Below are 20,359 nucleotides of genomic sequence, written 5' to 3'. Positions count from 1 at the left end.
CTGAAATTACGATCATCAAGGCTTACGCCTTAATGGACGGCTTTCTTGCGTAATACAGATATGGTATGCCATGACACCATGTGGTTAACTGCAGATTTAGCACTCTCACAGAGTGAGATTGCTGTCACAGAATTGTGTGCTCATTGGAATACACACATGCAGTCTATGCAACTGAGGTCTGAGCAGAACATAGAGCTGTGCATATGGGATAAGAGTATGGTGGATGTGGGGAGAAGACAGAGCGGTGTGGATGGGGCAGACAGAAAGGCGTGCAGAGGAAGATTAAGCAGTACAGATAGGGGCAAGCCAAAGTGATGCAGATGGGTTGGAAACAGTGGAGCACATGGGGGGGGAGACAGATTGGCACAGTTTGGGGGAACAGAGCAACATGAATGGGGAATACAGAGTGACATGAATGCAGGAAGACAGAGCAGCGCAGATGGGTAAAGACAGATTGGTGTGGATGAGGAATACAGACTAGCACAATGGGAGAACACACAACAATAGGGATTGGGGAAGACCAATTGGTGCGGATGGGTGGGAATACAGAGTGGTGCAGATGAGAGGGGAAAGTGGCGTGGCTGGGGGCAAGGCAGTGGTGCAGCTGAAAGGAAACTGGAACTTATGCAGGAAGACAGGGTGGTGCAAATGGGGAAAGACATATTGGTGTGGATCAGGGCATGCAGACTAGCACAGTTGGAAGAACACAGCTGTAGGGATTGGGGAAGTTATAGTATATAATGGAGGCGATTATAGTGTACATGCATAGACAGAGTATGATAGTTTTAGCAATTAGGGAGCTGAATGTGTATAATGAATGAGATGGATGTATGGAATGAGAAGGATGTTGGAACACAGTGACATTTTTGTGACTGAATGGGAAGATTGTGGGCACTGAATGAGATGTGTGTACCACATAACTGGTCAGACCTCAGTTGCATAGACTGCATGTGTGTATTCCAATGAGCACACAATTCTGTGAATCAGCAGCTCCACCATTTTGTGAGTGACAGCAATCTCATTCTGTGAGAGTGCTGAATCTGCAGTTAACCATAACGTGTGATGGCATACCATAGCTGTATTACGCAAGGAAACCATCCATTAAGGCATCAGCCTTAATGATTGTAATTTCATTGCTTTTTGAAGTTTGAGTGGCAGAAATTCAATAGGTTTTGTGAAACTTGAGATCATGTCTAAGAAGCCTTATTGGGACATGTGAAACCGTGAGGTTTTTTGTCTATGGAATATATATATATATATATATATATATATATATATATATATATATTATAATCATGGTCTCACCTTGCCCTTTGATCTCGCACTTCTCGGGATCCACGCCCCAAGTTTGTACAGCCCCGTACATCGGATACCCCTGGCACAGTCCCGCTTCCTCCTGCGGACTGAATCGGATGCTATCTGCCTCTATTAGCTCTGTCGTGTTGCAGTCTCCCTTGTTCAGAGCTTTCAGGCGGCTCAGCACCAGGACCTTGGCTCGTACAACGTGGATGTCGGGCCCGCTGTCTAACAGGCTTCGAGTGAACATGGTGGCCGTGCGTAGATCCGCCAGCTGCTGGTGTATCCGAGCTCTTTGTAGGCTCTGCGCCTGCTCTCTCCGTCGCTCTTCCTCATCTATGTCCCGCAGCAGCCGGAGCCGGTGTTCCTGTACTGCGCGTATGTAACCCTCCGTGAAGGTCTCCACCTCCTGCCGCAGAACAGCTGCGCTCTGCCGAAGGTCCTCCCCTGCCCCATACACAGCATGGAGGACGGTCTTCAGGTCTTCCTGCTGGGGTACAGACTTCAGTAAGGCACCTTGTAGCTGCTCTCGGTGTCTCCCCGCAACCTCGGTGACCAGGCGCAGATCATGTCCCTGGTGCCTGACCAGAGCACAGTCCCGGCAGGAGGGGAGACCGCAGGGCTCACAGTACAGGGTCAGTTCCTCTGATGGATGCAGAATGCAGTATGGTGCCGGGGACAGCGAGGAGCCGGGGGGAAGGTCCTGCAGGGGCAGCACAGAATGCTCAGCCGTCCGCTTCTGGCGCCTGAGGAAGAGATCGGAGAAATTCATTTATTTCCTGGTCATCCTGCGAGAATGCAATGGTTAGGCACTGTGTGACCATTACCAATGTCTGTCATGTGCTACCGCCAATACTACTCTATGGGTGAGATTTATCAAACTGTCTCACAAGCAGAGACTAGGGGCCTGATTCACCACCGACCGCAACTACGATTACGCACGCAATCGCACGATTATTGCATTCTACACATGCATTGCAGCACGCGTGAACTGGCGAATGCAAACGGAACTGTGATCACAGTGACTACGCATATCCATGGCAGAGTGATTGACAGGAAGCGTCATATGTGGGTGGTGATGGGGGAGTGGTTGGAGAAACTAAGGCGTGCCAGTGCGTGTGAACGCCGTTGCAGGGGCATGAATAAATTATCCACTGTGATACCATACGCAACCTGAGGCCTCATAGCGAGCGCTGAGGTTAGTAATTCCTGAGTAAGGTCAGAGCCTGTGTAAGTATGTGTGAGGATGTGATGGTACTCCATGTTACTGATGGTGTCTCAGTCTTGTGTAATCACTGCGTGTGATGAGGTTAGTAATTCCTGAGTAAGGTTAGAGCCTGTGTAAGTGTGTGTGAGGCTGTGATGGTACTCCATGTTACTGATGGTTTCTCAGTCTTGTGTAATCACTGCGTGTGATGAGGTTAGTAATTCCTGAGTAATTTCAGAGCCTGTGTTAGTGTGTGTGAGGCTGTGATGGTACTCCATGTTACTGATGGTTTCTCAGTCTTGTGTAATCACTGCGTGTGATGAGGTTAGTAATTCCTGAGTAAGGTCAGAGCCTGTGTAAGTGTGTGTGAGGATGTGATGGTACTCCATGTTACTGATGGTTTCTCAGTCTTGTGTAATCACTGTGTGTGATGAGGTTAGTAATTCCTGAGTAAGGTCTGACCTTGTGTAAGTGTGTGTGAGGATGTGATGGTACTCCATGTTACTGATGGTTTCTCGGTCTTGTGTAATCACTGTGTGTGATGAGGTTAGTAATTCCTGAGTAAGGTCTGACCTTGTGTAAGTGTGTGTGAGGATGTGATGGTACTCCATGTTACTGATGGTATCTCAGTCTTGTGTAATCACTGCGTGTGATGAGGTTAGTAATTCCTGAGTAAGGTCAGAGCCTGTGTAAGTGTGTGTGAGGCTGTGATGGTACTCCATGTTACTGATGGTTTCTCAGTCTTGTGTAATCACTGTGTGTGATGAGGTTAGTAATTCCTGAGTAAGGTCAGAGCCTGTGTAAGTGTGTGTGAGGATGTGATGGTACTCCATGTTACTGATGGTTTCTCAGTCTTGTGTAATCACTGTGTGTGATGAGGTTAGTAATTCCTGAGTAAGGTCAGAGCCTGTGTAAGTGTGTGTGAGGCTGTGATGGTACTCCATGTTACTGATGGTTTCTCAGTCTTGTGTAATCACTGTGTGTGATGAGGTTAGTAATTCCTGAGTAAAGTCAGAGCCTGTGTAAGTGTGTGTGAGGATGTGATGGTACTCCATGTTACTGATGGTTTCTCAGTCTTGTGTAATCACTGTGTGTGATGAGGTTAGTAATTCCTGAGTAAGGTCTGACCTTGTGTAAGTGTGTGTGAGGATGTGATGGTACTCCATGTTACTGATGGTTTCTCGGTCTTGTGTAATCACTGTGTGTGATGAGGTTAGTAATTCCTGAGTAAGGTCAGAGCCTGTGTAAGTGTGTGTGAGGATGTGATGGTACTCCATGTTACTGATGGTATCTCAGTCTTGTGTAATCACTGCGTGTGATGAGGTTAGTAATTCCTGAGTAAGGTCAGAGCCTGTGTAAGTGTGTGTGAGGCTGTGATGGTACTCCATGTTACTGATGGTTTCTCAGTCTTGTGTAATCACTGTGTGTGATGAGGTTAGTAATTCCTGAGTAAGGTCAGAGCCTGTGTAAGTGTGTGTGAGGCTGTGATGGTACTCCATGTTACTGATGGTTTCTCAGTCTTGTGTAGTCACTGCGTGTGATGAGGTTAGTAATTCCTGAGTAAGGTCAGAGCCTGTATAAGTGTGTGTGAGGCTGTGATGGTACTCCATGTTACTGATGGTGTCTCAGTCTTGTGTAATCACTGTGTGTGATGAGGTTAGTAATTCCTGAGTAAGGTCAGAGCCTGTGTATGTGTGTGTGAGGCTGTGATGGTACTCCATGTTACTGATGGTGTCTCAGTCTTGTGTAATCACTGTGTGTGATGAGGTTAGTAATTCCTGAGTAAGGTCAGAGCCTGTATAAGTGTGTGTGAGGATGTGATGGTACTCCATGTTACTGATGGTGTCTCAGTCTTGTGTAATCACTGTGTGTGATGAGGTTAGTAATTCCTGAGTAAGGTCAGAGCCTGGGTAAGTGTGTGTGAGGATGTGATGGTACTCCATGTTACTGATGGTATCTCAGTCTTGTGTAATCACTGTGTGTGATGAGGTTAGTAATTCCTGAGTAAAGTCAGAGCCTGTGTATGTGTGTGTGAGGCTGTGATGGTACTCCATGTTACTGATGGTTTCTCAGTCTTGTGTAGTCACTGCGTGTGATGAGGTTAGTAATTCCTGAGTAAGGTCAGAGCCTGTATAAGTGTGTGTGAGGCTGTGATGGTACTCCATGTTACTGATGGTGTCTCAGTCTTGTGTAATCACTGCGTGTGATGAGGTTAGTAATTCCTGAGTAAGGTCAGAGCCTGTGTAAGTGTGTGTGAGGATGTGATGGTACTCCATGTTACTGATGGTGTCTCAGTCTTGTGTAATCACTGTGTGTGATGAGGTTAGTAATTCCTGAGTAAGGTCAGAGCCTGGGTAAGTGTGTGTGAGGATGTGATGGTACTCCATGTTACTGATGGTATCTCAGTCTTGTGTAATCACTGTGTGTGATGAGGTTAGTAATTCCTGAGTAAGGTCAGAGCCTGTGTAAGTGTGTGTGAGGATGTGATGGTACTCCATGTTACTGATGGTTTCTCAGTCTTGTGTAATCACTGTGTGTGATGAGGTTAGTAATTCCTGAGTAAGGTCAGAGCCTGTGTAAGTGTGTGTGAGGCTGTGATGGTACTCCATGTTACTGATGGTTTCTCAGTCTTGTGTAATCACTGTGTGTGATGAGGTTAGTAATTCCTGAGTAAGGTCAGAGCCTGTGTAAGTGTGTGTGAGGCTGTGATGGTACTCCATGTTACTGATGGTTTCTCAGTCTTGTGTAGTCACTGCGTGTGATGAGGTTAGTAATTCCTGAGTAAGGTCAGAGCCTATGTAAGTGTGTGTGAGGATGTGATGGTACTCCATGTTACTGATGGTATCTCAGTATTGTGTAGTCACTGTGTGTGATGAGGTTATAGTAATTCCTGAGTAAGGTCAGAGCCTGTATAAGTGTGTGTGAGGCTGTGATGGTACTCCATGTTACTGATGGTGTCTCAGTCTTGTGTAATCACTGTGTGTGATGAGGTTAGTAATTCCTGAGTAAAGTCAGAGCCTGTGTATGTGTGTGTGAGGCTGTGATGGTACTCCATGTTACTGATGGTGTCTCAGTCTTGTGTAATCACTGTGTGTGATGAGGTTAGTAATTCCTGAGTAAAGTCAGAGCCTGTGTAAGTGTGTGTGAGGCTGTGATGGTATTCCATGTTACTGATGGTTTCTACTTCAGGGTCCATAGGGGGTCCACAGGGTTGACCTTGGGGTATAGGTTGGGAACCAAATCCGGGCACCACGCAGTTAAAGCTTTTAGCTCCCAGGATGCACTTGGGTCCACTCTCCCTATAACCCCACCCCCCAGCCAGAGGCACCTCAGTTTTAAGTTGGTGCCCGGCCGGAGTTGGGTCACCGTTACTGCAGGGGGGCTGCTTAGCAGCCCCTAAGCTTAAAAGAGTTTTATTTTGTTCTTTTTTACTACTCTTCAGAGCGGCAGCATCAGACTGTCCAATGGACGTCTGAGCTGCCGCTCCTACACCCCGTCGGCGCTGCGACGCCAGTACAGATCTGGGGATCGCAGCGGGACCCCAGAGTCTGTACTAGCCGGGCTCTGGAGGAATCCCTGGGCTGCTGCCGGATCGACGGGGACAGGTAAGTCGCGTGGTCACCGCTTGCGGTGATCCACGTGTGAATATGCAGCCTTATGCCTCCGGTCTCGGGGGACAGACCGGAGGCGCTAGCGGTGGCGGCGGGCTCCCCCTCCATGGAGGCATACCCCGCGTGTCCACAGACCACCAGGGATTATAGCGGCAGCGGGAGCCGGCATCCCGGGGGGTTAATTGCTAGCCAGGGGAGGAAGCTTTCCCTGTCTAGCGGCTCCTCCCCTCAGCTCAGCGCGCCTTTCAATAATACAGTCTGGCGTCGCTGAGCTGCTTCCTCCGCGGGCCACGCTTCTTCTGAGGTCTCCAGTGGCCATTTTCTCTCTGTGGTGCTGCAGAACTCTTAGGATGTCAGTGAGCCCAGTCCCCCTGCGTACCTGGCCATTTTGAGTGAGTGTACACAGCGCTATAGCCTTCCCAGACACTGAATCTGGGCAATTGAATGCTGTGACATAGTGCAGTATATTATATGTCATGCTTATGTATGTACAGTGTATATGTCTGCATTGTATGTGACTTATGCTAGTGCTGACTGTCTGCTTTTTCTCTCACCTGTCAGTGTATATCTATCCCTTTTCTTTATCTGCCCTAATACAGGTGTACCTGGGGTGGTTCTGAGACCTCACATATATTTGTTAATATCTGTGAGGTTTGTCACATACTGTTGCGTGCTGCACGTTGCCATATTTTAGATGGAACTGTGAGTTGCATACGCTGATAATGGGTCCCTGCGGCTAATCTTAGCGTCAGTCAGGACCGGTATGGCGCTGCTTAATATTTCCGTCAAGATAGTCAGATATATCTGACCAGGAGATTGCACACGATACTGCACCCATTATTGCTATCCTGCAAGTCATAGCCTGCAGGTGTTAGTGCGGAGGATTTTAACTCAGAAAGGTTTATGTATGCAGCACCATCTGGTGCCGAGCCCCTTGCACGACCCCCTTAAAGGGCGGTTTATTTCTCAGGATCCTCTCCTTTGAGGATCGCCGGGCGGGCCCCATTGTCGTCACTCGCTTGGAGTTACTTCACCATACTGACCTTTTGAACTCGGGGTATCTCGCAATTTCTTGCAATTTACCCCTGTGCAACAGACTGTCGCTCCCCGCCGGGGTTTTTCACAGTACATGAATTACCTCCGATACCACATCGGTCTGTCATTCCCCTTGCAGGGATTACCACAACGGCCACCCTGGTGGATGTCGTTTTATACGAAATACTAATTGGCGTGATATACGCCCTGTGGTTACTGACCAGTGGCTCTGCCATGAACTGGATGGTATATTCGGCTCTTTCCCTCTCACATGGGGGGAGCCGATTTCAAGTATTATTATCCCTGCTTTGGGGCTGGTAGCCAGGTTCATTCTGGATATAGAGAATGTCGATCCTGCACCTGTATCATACATCTCCCGGTTTCTGCCCAGCGGGTGGATCTCCTAGCGGGAGTCTGGCTGTCGCCAGATACGAGGAGTCACAGAGGCCTCCTGTTTCCCATTCCCTGAGGGTCCTCACAAGTAATGGAAATCTCCTTCTGGGGTGGATTTGTATGTTAATCATCGGGTTACAGGCATTAATACGCCTCCCATCCCGGCCTGGACGGATTTTACGGATCCGTAGGTGGTAACTTTGCCTGAAATCAATGTACTCGTTTTCAGGGCCTGTTGCCCGTCCTACCGTGGCCATCGCATGGTGATGCTTTTGTGACGTTTTTCCCCTCCAACACGTCTGAGGTCCAAATATCTTTTGCCGCTCACATATAATATGCAGTGGTCATATGTGGGATTACCTCATGGGATGCCGGTCTTCTAACTTTCAGGGTTTCGGCGGCGTCTGTATCCGCCGCAGTACCCTATGGCTGCGTTATGGGAAAGCAGAGGTGCACACTCCTTCCATGGGGAAGATCTTGTTTGGTCCTGACCTTGACAAGATCGTTGCATCATTGGCAGTATCACTAATGGGGAGATACCGTCTTTAGCTACTCCCACTACATTCGGACTAACTCTGTTAAGTCTTTTTGTCCTCAGGGTCAGCCTAAAGGCCTGTTTTTTCCTAGGCTGTCGGCCTCCATGGGGGCCACCATATCCAGTACCGAGCAGTCCTGGACTTCCGGACGACCCTGTTTCTACACCTGAGGATATACCCTCAGCCTGACGGGACAGGTCTACATCTGGGGAATTTCCAGAGTGAGGTACTGATTCTCAACGGCCTCTCATTGCTCAGGCAGCCTCCTCACAGGCATTGTTACACGGGCCCTTCTTCAGACCTGATCAGGGCCTTACAATCCCAGAAAGCTATACAGTCTTTGTGGTAAGCAGAGCTATTTCGGCCAACCTCACTATCTCAGTGAGGGACTGGTTGTTCTACTTTCTTTCTGGTGCGGTGACCGACTGGTCCTCATTTGCCTATACTCTGTCTCAAATCCCTGAATCAGATTCCAACGGTGCCTGGACTCAGGTGGAATCGTCCATGCTTCATCATCCAACGTTTGGAACCTGGGGATTTTAGGGTATATCTGAGTATTCAGGATACGTACCTACGGGTACGTACAGAGCACTCTCATCAGCATGGGTTCAGGTTTGCTGTGCCACAGCAACACTTGTAAGTTTCGGGCTCTGCCTTTTGGGACTGTCCTCAACTCCACCGGGGTTTACCAGCCTTATGGATTTTCTGACAGTTCACCTGTTCAGGGTATCCGAATGCTCCTTTCTCTGGACGGTCTCCTGCTTTTAGCAGGATCACCAAGGTACTTTACCGCCAGGTCAGGATAACCGTGGCTTCTTCTCGGTACAGATAATTAGTCAACGGAGAAAAAGTCCTACCTACATCCCTCACAGGGTTTTCTTCATCTGGGAGCACTGCTAGATTCTCCGACTCTGAGAATTTTTCTGGCGTAAGACAAGATCTCCACTCTTCAACTTGGAGTGTGCGGATATCTACGCATTCGACATATGTCATTACTCTTTGTGATGCGCGGTCTACCAGAGTGTCTACCTTTTGGTAGGGTGGAATGTGCTCAGTTCCATTCCAGGCCTTGCCATAATTGACTCCCCTCCAGATGGATCGAGTTTTTCCCATCGGATCGCTGTTCGAACGATGATACTTTCTCCGGAGGCGAGTTGGTCTCTGTCCGGGTGGCTATGGCCATCTCGTCCAGGGTGTTCTTTGCTACAGACAGTGTCTGGTCCGCATTCGTTTCGGGGCAGTTGGACGTCTGTCGTTTCTGCCCTGCCACTTAAGTGTCTGAATTGGGAGCGTTCTCATGTGGCTCCCTCTTCTGGAGGGCATCATGTCAGGGTGTGAGTTGCTCTCGCCCTGTATTTCTTCTTAGAGTGGTTTTTAGGTTCCATATTATTCTGGAACTTATGGTACGGCCATTCAGTCCCCAGTCTTCTCGGCTGGTGTGGCCTCATTGACTGTGGTCCGGCCTCTTTGGCTTTATATGATCCGTTCAAGTTCCTTATGGTAATCGGACTCCTTATTGGTGGTCTGCGGTTTCTGGTTTTCACAGGAAACGATGGCCGGCCTATAATGAAATGTTGGCTGGATGGCCTCGTATGTCTTCCTCAGGGGCCTACCCATGGGTAGGCATTTCTGTCGTTGAGGCTTGTTTTTCTCGGGCCATGTAACCCTCGTGGGCGGCTCGTTGTGGCGCCTCGGCTGTTTTGCCTTACTAGGTGTCCACGTGGTCTTCTGTCCATACCTTTTTAAGGTTCTAGGCATTGGTTTCCTTTGCCTCTCAGGATGCTTCCTTTTTGGCGACGGATTCTCCTCTCAGCACAGGAGCGTCCCCACCCTTGGTTGAACTGCTTTGGGACATCCCCAAGGTCAACCCTGTGGACCCCCTATGGACCCTGAAGTAGAAAACAAGAGATATTGTAAGAACTTACCTTTGTTATCTCTGTTTCTACGAAGTCCATAGGGTCCACAGGGCGCCCACCCTGACGCACCTGGCTTCATATGGGCTGTGTTACTGGTCACCGGTTTCCCGTCTCCTTTTCTGTGAGTATGGTTCTAGAGTGTTCCAGTTTTCTCTCTCTTTTTCTCTCCTCCTCCGGCCTTTGGCTACTTACAAACTGAGGTGCCTCTGGCTGGGGGGTGGGGTTATAGGGAGAGTGGACCCAAGTGCATCCTGGGAGCTAAAAGCTTTAACTGCGTGGTGCCCGGATTTGGTTCCCAACCTATACCCCAAGGTCAACCCTGTGGACCCTATGGACTTCGTAGAAACAGAGATAACAAAGGTAAGTTCTTACCATATCTCTTGTTTTCTCAGTCTTGTGTAGTCACTGCGTGTGATGAGGTTAGTAATTCCTGAGTAAGGTCAGAGCCTGTGTAAGTGTGTGTGAGGCTGTGATGGTACTCCATGTTACTGATGGTGTCTCAGTCTTGTGTAGTCACTGCGTGTGATGAGGTTAGTAATTCCTGAGTAATTTCAGAGCCTGTGTAAGTGTGTGTGAGGATGTGTTGGTACTCCATGTTACTGATGGTCTCTCAGTCTTGTGTAATCACTGTGTGTGATGAGGTTAGTAATTCCTGAGTAAGGGCAGAGCCTGTGTAAGTGTGTGTGAGGCTGTGATGGTACTCCATGTTGCTGATGGTCTCTCAGTCTTGTGTAATCACTGCGTGTGATGAGATAAGTAATTCCTGAGTAAGGTCAGAGCCTGTGTAAGTGTGTGTGAGGCTGTGCTGGTACTCCATGTTACTGATGGTGTCTCAGTCTTGTGTAGTCACTGCGTGTGATGAGGTTAGTAATTCCCGAGTAAGGTCAGAGCCTGTGTATGTGTGTGTGAGGCTGTGATGGTACTCCATGTTACTGATGGTGTCTCTTCTTCTTCATAAGGATTACAGATGTGTGTAAGGTAAAGTGGGCGTCCTTGTGTTATGCTGTCCATATCTTCCAGCTTTCGTGTTATAGAATGGACGTGATAAATGCTAGCTAAAATCTGATTGGTTGCTGTGGACGTCATCTCCACTCTTTAGAAGGTTTGGTACATTTCCGCCAATGACAGGCGATGCGTCCTACATGCAGCGCACAATGTATCATTATTCATCCACCCAGTAGTCTGCGTACTTCTCATCCCGACTCCGCCCACTCACTCTCTGACCTGTGAGGGTCTCCATACTTCTCATCCCGACTCCGCCCACTCACTCTCTGACCTGTGAGGGTCTCTGTACTTCTCATCCCGACTCCGCCCACTCACTCTCTGACCTGTGAGGGTCTCCGTACTTCTCATCCCGACTCCGCCCACTCACTCTCTGACCTGTGAGGGTCTCCGTACTTCTCATCCCGACTCCGCCCACTCACTCTCTGACCTGTGAGGGTCTCCGTACTTCTCATCCTGACTCCGCCCACTCACTCTCTGACCTGTGAGGGTCTCCGTACATCTGATCCCGAATCCGCCCACTCACTCTCTGACCTGTGAGGGTCTCCGTACTTCTCATCCCGACTCCACCCACTCACTCTCTGACCTGTGAGGGTCTCCGTACTTCTCATCCTGACTCCCGCCCACTCACTCTCTGACCTGTGAGGGTCTCCGTACATCTCATCCCGACTCCGCCCACTCACTCTCTGACCTGTGAGGGTCTCCGTACATCTGATCCCGAATCCGCCCACTCACTCTCTGACCTGTGAGGGTCTCCGTACTTCTCATCCCGACTCCGCCCACTCACTCTCTGACCTGTGAGGGTCTCCGTACTTCTCATCCCGACTCCGCCCACTCACTCTCTGACCTGTGAGGGTCTCCGTACATCTGATCCCGAATCCGCCCACTCACTCTCTGACCTGTGAGGGTCTCCGTACTTCTCATCCCGACTCCGCCCACTCACTCTCTGACCTGTGAGGGTCTCCGTACATCTGATCCCGAATCCGCCCACTCACTCTCTGACCTGTGAGGGTCTCCGTACTTCTCATCCCGACTCCGCCCACTCACTCTCTGACCTGTGAGGGTCTCCGTACTTCTCATCCCGACTCCGCCCACTCACTCTCTGACCTGTGAGGGTCTCCGTACATCTGATCCCGAATCCGCCCACTCACTCTCTGACCTGTGAGGGTCTCCGTACTTCTCATCCCGACTCCGCCCACTCACTGTCTGACCTGTGAGGGTCTCGGGACAGCCCAGACACACCCATCATACACAGAACAGACCTATAGGCCTATGCTCAGTACAGAATGGAGCGTTATTTGTAATACGCTGTCACATTGTATTCTCCAGCCCGCGGACGCTGCTGACGTTTTCTGTCACCATGGGCAGTACGTAGCCGGGTAATGGAGGATACATAAGGTGACATCACGGCTCTGCATGGCACAACGCTCCGCCTATGAGGAACAATGGTGCCGCATTTACAAATGGAGTTGGTTGCAGCATATTTTTTCCATAACTAACATCTGTCTAACAGCTGAGTAATAGAACCTGGACTCGTTACCCGGGGATGCCCAATCCGGCTCCGTGGGGCTCACGTTTGGGCGCAGAGGCGTTAACTCCCAGACATTTTTTAGACAAGACGCACACATGGAGGAGCACATGTATGTGCATATGGTCAGGCGTTTCCCTCGGTGCGTCCAGCTATACATCGGTAGTATATGTGTCAGGGGATGCAGCTGAACAGCGTTAGGCGTAAATGCTAGTCACGTGACCCAATTCGCACAATATAAAGTAATGAGGCGTCATACACAACAGAATAGAGCCAAATGGAAATGTCAATTAAGTAATGAGAATAGTCAGCTGCAACATTTTAATTTAGCTGCCCCAACAAGCAGGCAGCCAATCAGGAGCCCCCAAATAGAGCTGCTGATCATCATATTCGATGTGTCTTGTTGCACCCACAGTAGAATCGTGCCCTGACCTGTATCTATGTCCAGGTCTACCTCAGTACTTGACCTACGTTTGCCTACACCGTCCCTCCTTCATTTGGGATTTGATGCTGTCGAATCTGCATGAGCCCAATGTGACGTCTCCAATGACTGACACATTTAGTGGGGACCCACCAGTCTTATTCCCAGTAACCGACACCTCTAATTGGAACCCAACAGTCTTATACCCAGTAACCGACACCTAGTGGGGACCCAACAGTCTTATACCCAATAACCGACATCTCTAGTGGGGACCCACCAGTCTTATTTCCAGTAACCGACACCTCTAGTGGGGACCCACCAGTCTTATACCCAGTAACTGACACATTTAGTGGGGACCCACCAGTCTTATAACCCAGTAACCGACACCTCTAGTGGGGACCCACCAGTCTTATTCCCAGTAACCGACACCTCTAGTGGGGACCCAACAGTCTTATACCCAGTAACCGACACCTCTAGTGGGGACCGAACAGTCTTATACCCAGTAACCGACACATCTAGTGGGGACCCACCAGTCTTATAACCCAGTAACCGACACCTCTTGTCGGGACCCACCAGTCTTATAACCCAGTAACCGACACCTCTAGTGGGACCCACCAGTCTTATAACCCAGTAACCGACACCTCTAGTGGGGCCCCACCAGTGTTATACCCAGTCACTGACACCTCTAGTGGGGCCCCACCAGTCTTATACCCAGTCACTGACACCTCTAGTGGGGACCCACCAGTCTTATAACCCAGCACTGACACATCTAGTGGGGACCCACCAGTCTTATAACCCAGTCACTGACATCTCTAGTGGGGCCCCACCAGTCTTATACCCAGTCACTGACACATCTAGTGGGGCCACACCAGTCTTATACCCAGTAACCGACACCCCTAGTGGGGACCCACCAGTCTTACACCCAGTAACTGACACATCTAATGGGGACCCACCAGTTTTATTCCCAGTAACCGACACCTCTAATGGGGACCCACCAGTCTTATAACCCAGTAACCGACACCTCTTGTCGGGACCCACCAGTCTTATAACCCAGCACTGACACCTCTAGTGGGGACCCACCAGTCTTATAACCCAGTCACCGACACATCTGGGTACCCACCAGTCTTATAACCCAGTAACCGATACCTAGTGGGGATCCACCAGTCTTATTCCCAGTAACCAACACCTCTAGTGGGGACCCAACAGTCTTATACCCAGTAACCGACACCTAGTGGGGACCCACCAGTCTTATAACCCAGTAACCGACACATCTAGTGGGGACCCACCAGTCTTATAACCCAGTAACTGACACCTAATGGGGACCCACCAGTCTTATAACCCAGTAACCGACACATCTAGTGGGGACCCACCAGTCTTATAACCCAGTAATTGACACCTCTAGTGGGGACACACCAGTCTTATAGTAACCGACACCTCTAGTGGGGACACACCAGTCTTATAACCCAGTCACTGACACCTCTAGTGGGGACCCACCAGTCTTATAACCCAGTCACTGACACCTCTAGTGGGGACCCACCAGTCTTATAACCCAGTCACTGACACCTCTAGTGGGGACCCACCAGTCTTATACCCAGTCACTGACACCTCTAGTGGGGACCCACCAGTCTTATAACACAGTCACTGACACCTCTAGTGGGGACCCACCAGTCTTATACCCAGTCACTGACACCTCTAGTGGGGACCCACCAGTCTTATACCCAGTCACTGACACCTCTAGTGGGGACCCACCAGTCTTATACCCAGTCACTGACACCTCTAGTGGGGACCCACCAGTCTTATACCCAATAACTGACACCTCTAGTGGGGACACACCAGTCTTAAAACCCAGTAACTGACACCTCTAGTGGGGACCCACCAGTCTTATACCCAGTCACTGACACCTCTAGTGGGGACCCACCAGTCTTATAACCCAGTCATTGACACCTCTAGTGGGGACCCACCAGTCTTATACCCAGTCACTGACACCTCTAGTGGAGACCCACCAGGCTTATAACCCAGCACTGACACATTTAGTGGGGACCCACCAGTCTTATACCCAGTAACTGACACCTCTAGTGGGGACCCACCAGTCTTATAACCCAGTAACCGGCACATCTAGTGGGGACTCACCAGTCTTATACCCAGTAACCGACACCCCTAGTGGGGCCCCACCAGTCTTAAAACCCAGTAACCGACCCCTCTAGTGGGGACCCACCAGTCTTATACCCAGTAACCGACCCCTCTAGTGGGGACCCACCAGTCTTATACCCAGTAACCGACACCTCTAGTGGGGACCCACCAGTCTTACACCCAGTAACCGACACATCTAATGGGGACCCACCAGTTTTATTCCCAGTAACCGATACCTCTAATGGGGACCCACCAGTCTTATAACCCAGTAACCGACACATCTAGTGGGGACCCACCAGTCTTATAGTAACCGACACCTCTAGTGGGGACCCACCAGTCTTATACCCAGTAACCGACACCTCTAGTGGGGACCCACCAGTCTTATAACCCAGTAACCGACACCCCTAGTGGGGACCCACCAGTCTTACACCCAGTAACCGACACATCTAATGGGGACCCACCAGTTTTATTCCCAGTAACCGGCACCTCTAATGGGGACCCACCAGTCTTATAACCCAGTAACCGACACATCTAGTGGGGACCCACCAGTCTTATAACCCAGTAACCGACACATCTAGTGGGGACCCACCAGTCTTATAACCCAGCACTGACACATCTAGTGGGGACCCACCAGTCTTATAACCCAGTAACTGACACATCTAGTGGGGACCCACCGGGCTTATACCCAGTAACTGACACCTCTAGTGGGGACCCACCAGTCTTATAACCCAGTAACCGACACACCTAGTGGGGACCCACCAGTCTTATAGTAACCGACACCTCTAGTGGGGACCCACCAGTCTTATAACCCAGTAACCGACACCCCTAGTGGGGACCCACCAGTCTTACACCCAGTAACCGACACATCTAATGGGGACCCACCAGTTTTATTCCCAGTAACCGGCACCTCTAATGGGGACCCACCAGTCTTATAACCCAGTAACCGACACATCTAGTGGGGACCCACCAGTCTTATAACCCAGTAACTGACACATCTAGTGGGGACCCACCGGGCTTATACCCAGTAACTGACACCTCTAGTGGGGACCCACCAGTCTTATAGTAACCGACACCTCTAGTGGGGACACACCAGTCTTATACCCCACCTCTAGTGGGGACCCACCAGTCTTATACCCAGTCACTGACACCTCTAGTGGAGACCCACCAGGCTTATAACCCAGCACTGACACAGTGGGGACCCACCAGTCTTATACCCAGTCACTGACACCTCTAGTGGGACCCACCAGACCCATAGCCCAGGGACCAGGCCTTTGTAAATAAACCTAGCAGATGACAGAGATTGTGATTCTTGCTGACACCAGCTGTGCTGGGCATTTATCTGCCTGAGGTGCTGCCCATCCTGGCAATATAACTGATGAGGTGGATGTGGTCACTGTGGATATAATTATTGGGGATAATATGCTGGTAGTGTATAATAAAACATCTAATGCGTATGTAGTATATAACAAGTGATAACGAAACAAAAGATTCCTGTTTCTGCAAACAGAAGTTATATTAGTACTACAATGTAATGGTAACAGTGGCCTCCAGTATGTGTGTGTACCAGTGACGTGAGGTGAGGTAAATGGCTGGGGAGGCACTGGCAGTGACATGCAGTGAGGTAAATGGCTGGGGAGGCACTGGCAGTTGCATGCGGTGAGGTAAATGGCTGAGGAGGCACTGGCAGTGATGTGCGGGGAGGTAAATGGCTGAGGAGGCACAGGCAGTGACGTGCGGTGATGTAAATGGCTGAGGAGGCACTGGCAGTGACGTGCGGTGAGGTAAATGGCTGAGGAGGCACTGGCAGTGATGTGCGGGGAGGTAAATGGCTGAGGAGGCGCTGGCAGTGACGTGCGGTGAGGTAAATGGCTGAGGAGGCACTGGCAGTGATGTGCGGGGAGGTAAATGGCTGAGGAGGCACAGGCAGTGACGTGCGGTGAGGTAAGTGGCTGGGGAGGCACTGGCGGTGACGTGCGGTGATGTAAATGGCTGGGGAGGCACTGGCAGTGACGTGCGGTGATGTAAATGGCTGGGGAGGCACTGGCAGTGACATGCAGTGAGGTAAATGGCTGGGGAGGCACTGGCTCGTATCAGAGTTACACATACGTACATATATGAACCTGAGGGTACATGTGGGCATTATACAAAGGTGCAGCAGTATATACTGTATAGTGCTGGGAATTAGGTGAGTTTTGATCAGGGATGAGCAGAAGAGGTAGATGGGGAGGCAGTGACGTGACAGGGGGGAGGCAGTGACAGGAGGAGGCAGTGACAGGGGGAGGCAGTGACGTGACAGAGGAGGCAGTGACAGGAGGACGCAGTGATGGAGGAGGCAGTGCCTCACCTCCCATAGACTTTTTACTCCAGAGTTTTGACTATAACAATTATTAGAATAATACAAAGAAGATATTTATAATAATTTCTTCGAAGTTTTGACTATAAAAAGGATAAGAAAAGTTAGCGTATACCTGAGTATGACAGGAAAGGCTCTACGTCACTGGTGTGTACCCCTGTGTGGGAGCATCGGATAACTGCTGTTACAGTACATGGAGGTAATATGTCACCAATGAGCCTGTCACATGTGTAACTGTATAATAATAACTTGCTCTATACCTTTATCTTCTATGGTGTGATGTCGTTTGCATGTGAACCATATAACAGACGGGGAAGGAGCTGACAGCAGGGAAGTTATTAGTACCAGCAGATTTGGGGGTGATAGCGGGAGCAGCAGTTATGCTGGGTACACACTGGGCAATATATCGCGGGCGCGTCGGTGGGTGTGTGTGTTCACCTCCCATGTGTGCTATGTACAGATAAGACTCTCACTGGCACCATAAAGGGGAAGATACAGCATCCGGACCAGCTCCCTTCCTGTGACGCTGCTGACACAATGTAACTCGCACAGTAACTAATCCCCTTCTCAGCGTTGTCCTCCTAATTGTCCCTATTTTACTCATACTCGCCTACTTTTGAAAAAGCATTTCAGGGAGATTGTGAAAGCAGCACCTATGAGCGCGTGTTACAGTGGACGTGTACAGCTACATCTGAGGGGCGTGTCATACATGTGATAGGCATGTACTGCTACATCTGAGGGGCGTGTCATACATGTGATAGGCCTGTACTGCTACATCTGAGGGGCGTGTCATACATGTGATAGGCATGCACTGCTAAATCTGAGAGGCATGTTATAGGTGTGTATTGCTACATCTGAGAGGCGTGTCATACATGTGTTAGGCGTGGACTGCTACATCTGAGAGGAGTGTCATACATGTGATAGGCGTGGACTGCTACATCTGAGAGGCGTGTCATACATGTGATAGGTGTGCACTGCTACATCTGAGAGGCATGTCATACATGTGATAGGCCTGTACTGCTACATCTGAGAGGCATGTCATACATGTGAGGCGTGTACTGCTACATCTGAGGCGTGTCATACATGTGATAGGCGTGGACTGCTACATCTGAGGCGTGTCATACATGTGATAGGCGTGGACTGCTACATCTGAGAGGCGTGTCATACATGTGATAGGCATGCACTGCTACACCTGAGAGGTGTGTCATACATGTGATAGGCATGTACTGCTACATCTGAGAGGTCTGTCATACATGTGATAGGCATGTACTGCTACATCTGAGGGGTGTGTGTCATACATGTGATAGGCATGTACTGCTACATCTGAGGGGTGTGTGTTATACATGTGATAGGCATGTACTGCTACATCTGAGGGGCATGTCATACATGTGATAGGCGTGTACTGCTACATCTGAGAGGCATGTCATACATGTTATAGGTGTGTACTGCTACATGTGATAGGCGTGTCATACATGTGATAGGCGTGTCATACATGTGATAGGCATGGACTGCTACATCTGAGAGGAGTGTCATACATGTGATAGGTGTGGACTGCTACATCTGAGAGGTGTGTCATACATGTGATAGGCGTGCACTGCTACATCTGAGAGGCGTGTCATACATGTGATAGGCCTGTACTGCTACATCTGAGGGGCGTGTCATACATGTGATAGGCATGTACTGCTACATCTGAGGGGCGTATCATACATGTGATAGGCGTGTACTGCTACATTTGAGGAGCGTGTTATAATACTGACTTACATCCAAATGTAAATGAGCCCAAAGCATTTAGTAAAATCTACTTGGTGATGAAAACACACTGATACTTATCAGAAAATACATGTAACCATAGGGATCACTGTGCCTTATACCCAATGCAGGGAAATGATACAAATGCATGTAGCCATAGGGATCATTGTGCCTTATACCCAATGCAGGGAAATGATACAAATGCATGTAGCCATAGGGATCATTGTGCCTTATACCCAATGCAGGAAAATGATACAAATGCATGTAGCCATAGGGATCATTGTGCCTTATACCCAATGCAGGGAAATGATACTAATGCATGTAGCCATAGGGATCATTGTGCCTTATACCCAATGCAGGGAAATGATACTAATGCATGTTGCCATAGGGATCATTGGGCCTTATACCCAATGCAGGGAAATGATACTAATGCATGTAACCATAGGGATCATTGGGCCTTATACCCAATGCAGGGACATTATACTAATGCATGTAACCATAGGGATCATTGGGCCTTATACCCAATGCAGGGACATTATACTAATGCATGTAACCATAGGGATCATTGGGCCTTATACCCAATGCAGGGACATTATACTAATGCATGTAACCATAGGGATCACTGTGCCTTATACCCAATGCAGGGAAATGATACAAATGCATGTAGCCATAGGGATCATTGTGCCTTATACCCAATGCAGGGAAATTATACTAATGCATGTAGCCATAGGGATCATTGTGCCTTATACCCAATGCAGGGAAATTATACTAATGCATGTAGCCATAGGGATCATTGTGCCTTATACCCAATGCAGGGAAATGATACTAATGCATGTAGCCATAGGGATCATTGTGCCTTATACCCAATGCAGGGAAATGATACTAATGCATGTTGCCATAGGGATCATTGGGCCTTATACCCAATGCAGGGAAATGATACTAATGCATGTAACCATAGGGATCATTGGGCCTTATACCCAATGCAGGGACATTATACTAATGCATGTAACCATAGGGATCATTGGGCCTTATACCCAATGCAGGGACATTATACTAATGCATGTAACCATAGGGATCATTGTGCCTTATACCCAATGCAGGGAAATTATACTAATGCATGTAGCCATAGGGATCACTGTGCTTTATACCCAATGCAGGGACATTATACTAATGCATGTAGCC

At 49.3% G+C, this 20,359-nt stretch overlaps 1 protein-coding gene across 1 annotated transcript in view; it reads right to left on the bottom strand.

Annotated features, from left to right (window-relative positions):
* The window catches only part of TRIM45 (tripartite motif containing 45), a 46,092-nt gene that overhangs the window by 12,921 nt on the left and 12,812 nt on the right, over positions 1 to 20,359 (bottom strand). The window contains exon 2 of the mRNA XM_088446799.1: positions 1,306 to 2,042. Within this exon, the coding sequence (XP_088302925.1) occupies positions 1,306 to 2,042 (737 nt within the window). The remainder of the gene's footprint in view (positions 1 to 1,305; positions 2,043 to 20,359) is intronic.

The sequence above is a fragment of the Taudactylus pleione genome, unplaced genomic scaffold (genome assembly GCF_031769625.1).
Source record: "Taudactylus pleione unplaced genomic scaffold, aTauple2 ptg000405l, whole genome shotgun sequence".
Lineage (NCBI taxonomy): Eukaryota > Metazoa > Chordata > Amphibia > Anura > Myobatrachidae > Taudactylus > Taudactylus pleione.
Note: the sequence above shows the minus strand (reverse complement) of the source record. Positions and strands in the feature narration are given on the sequence as shown.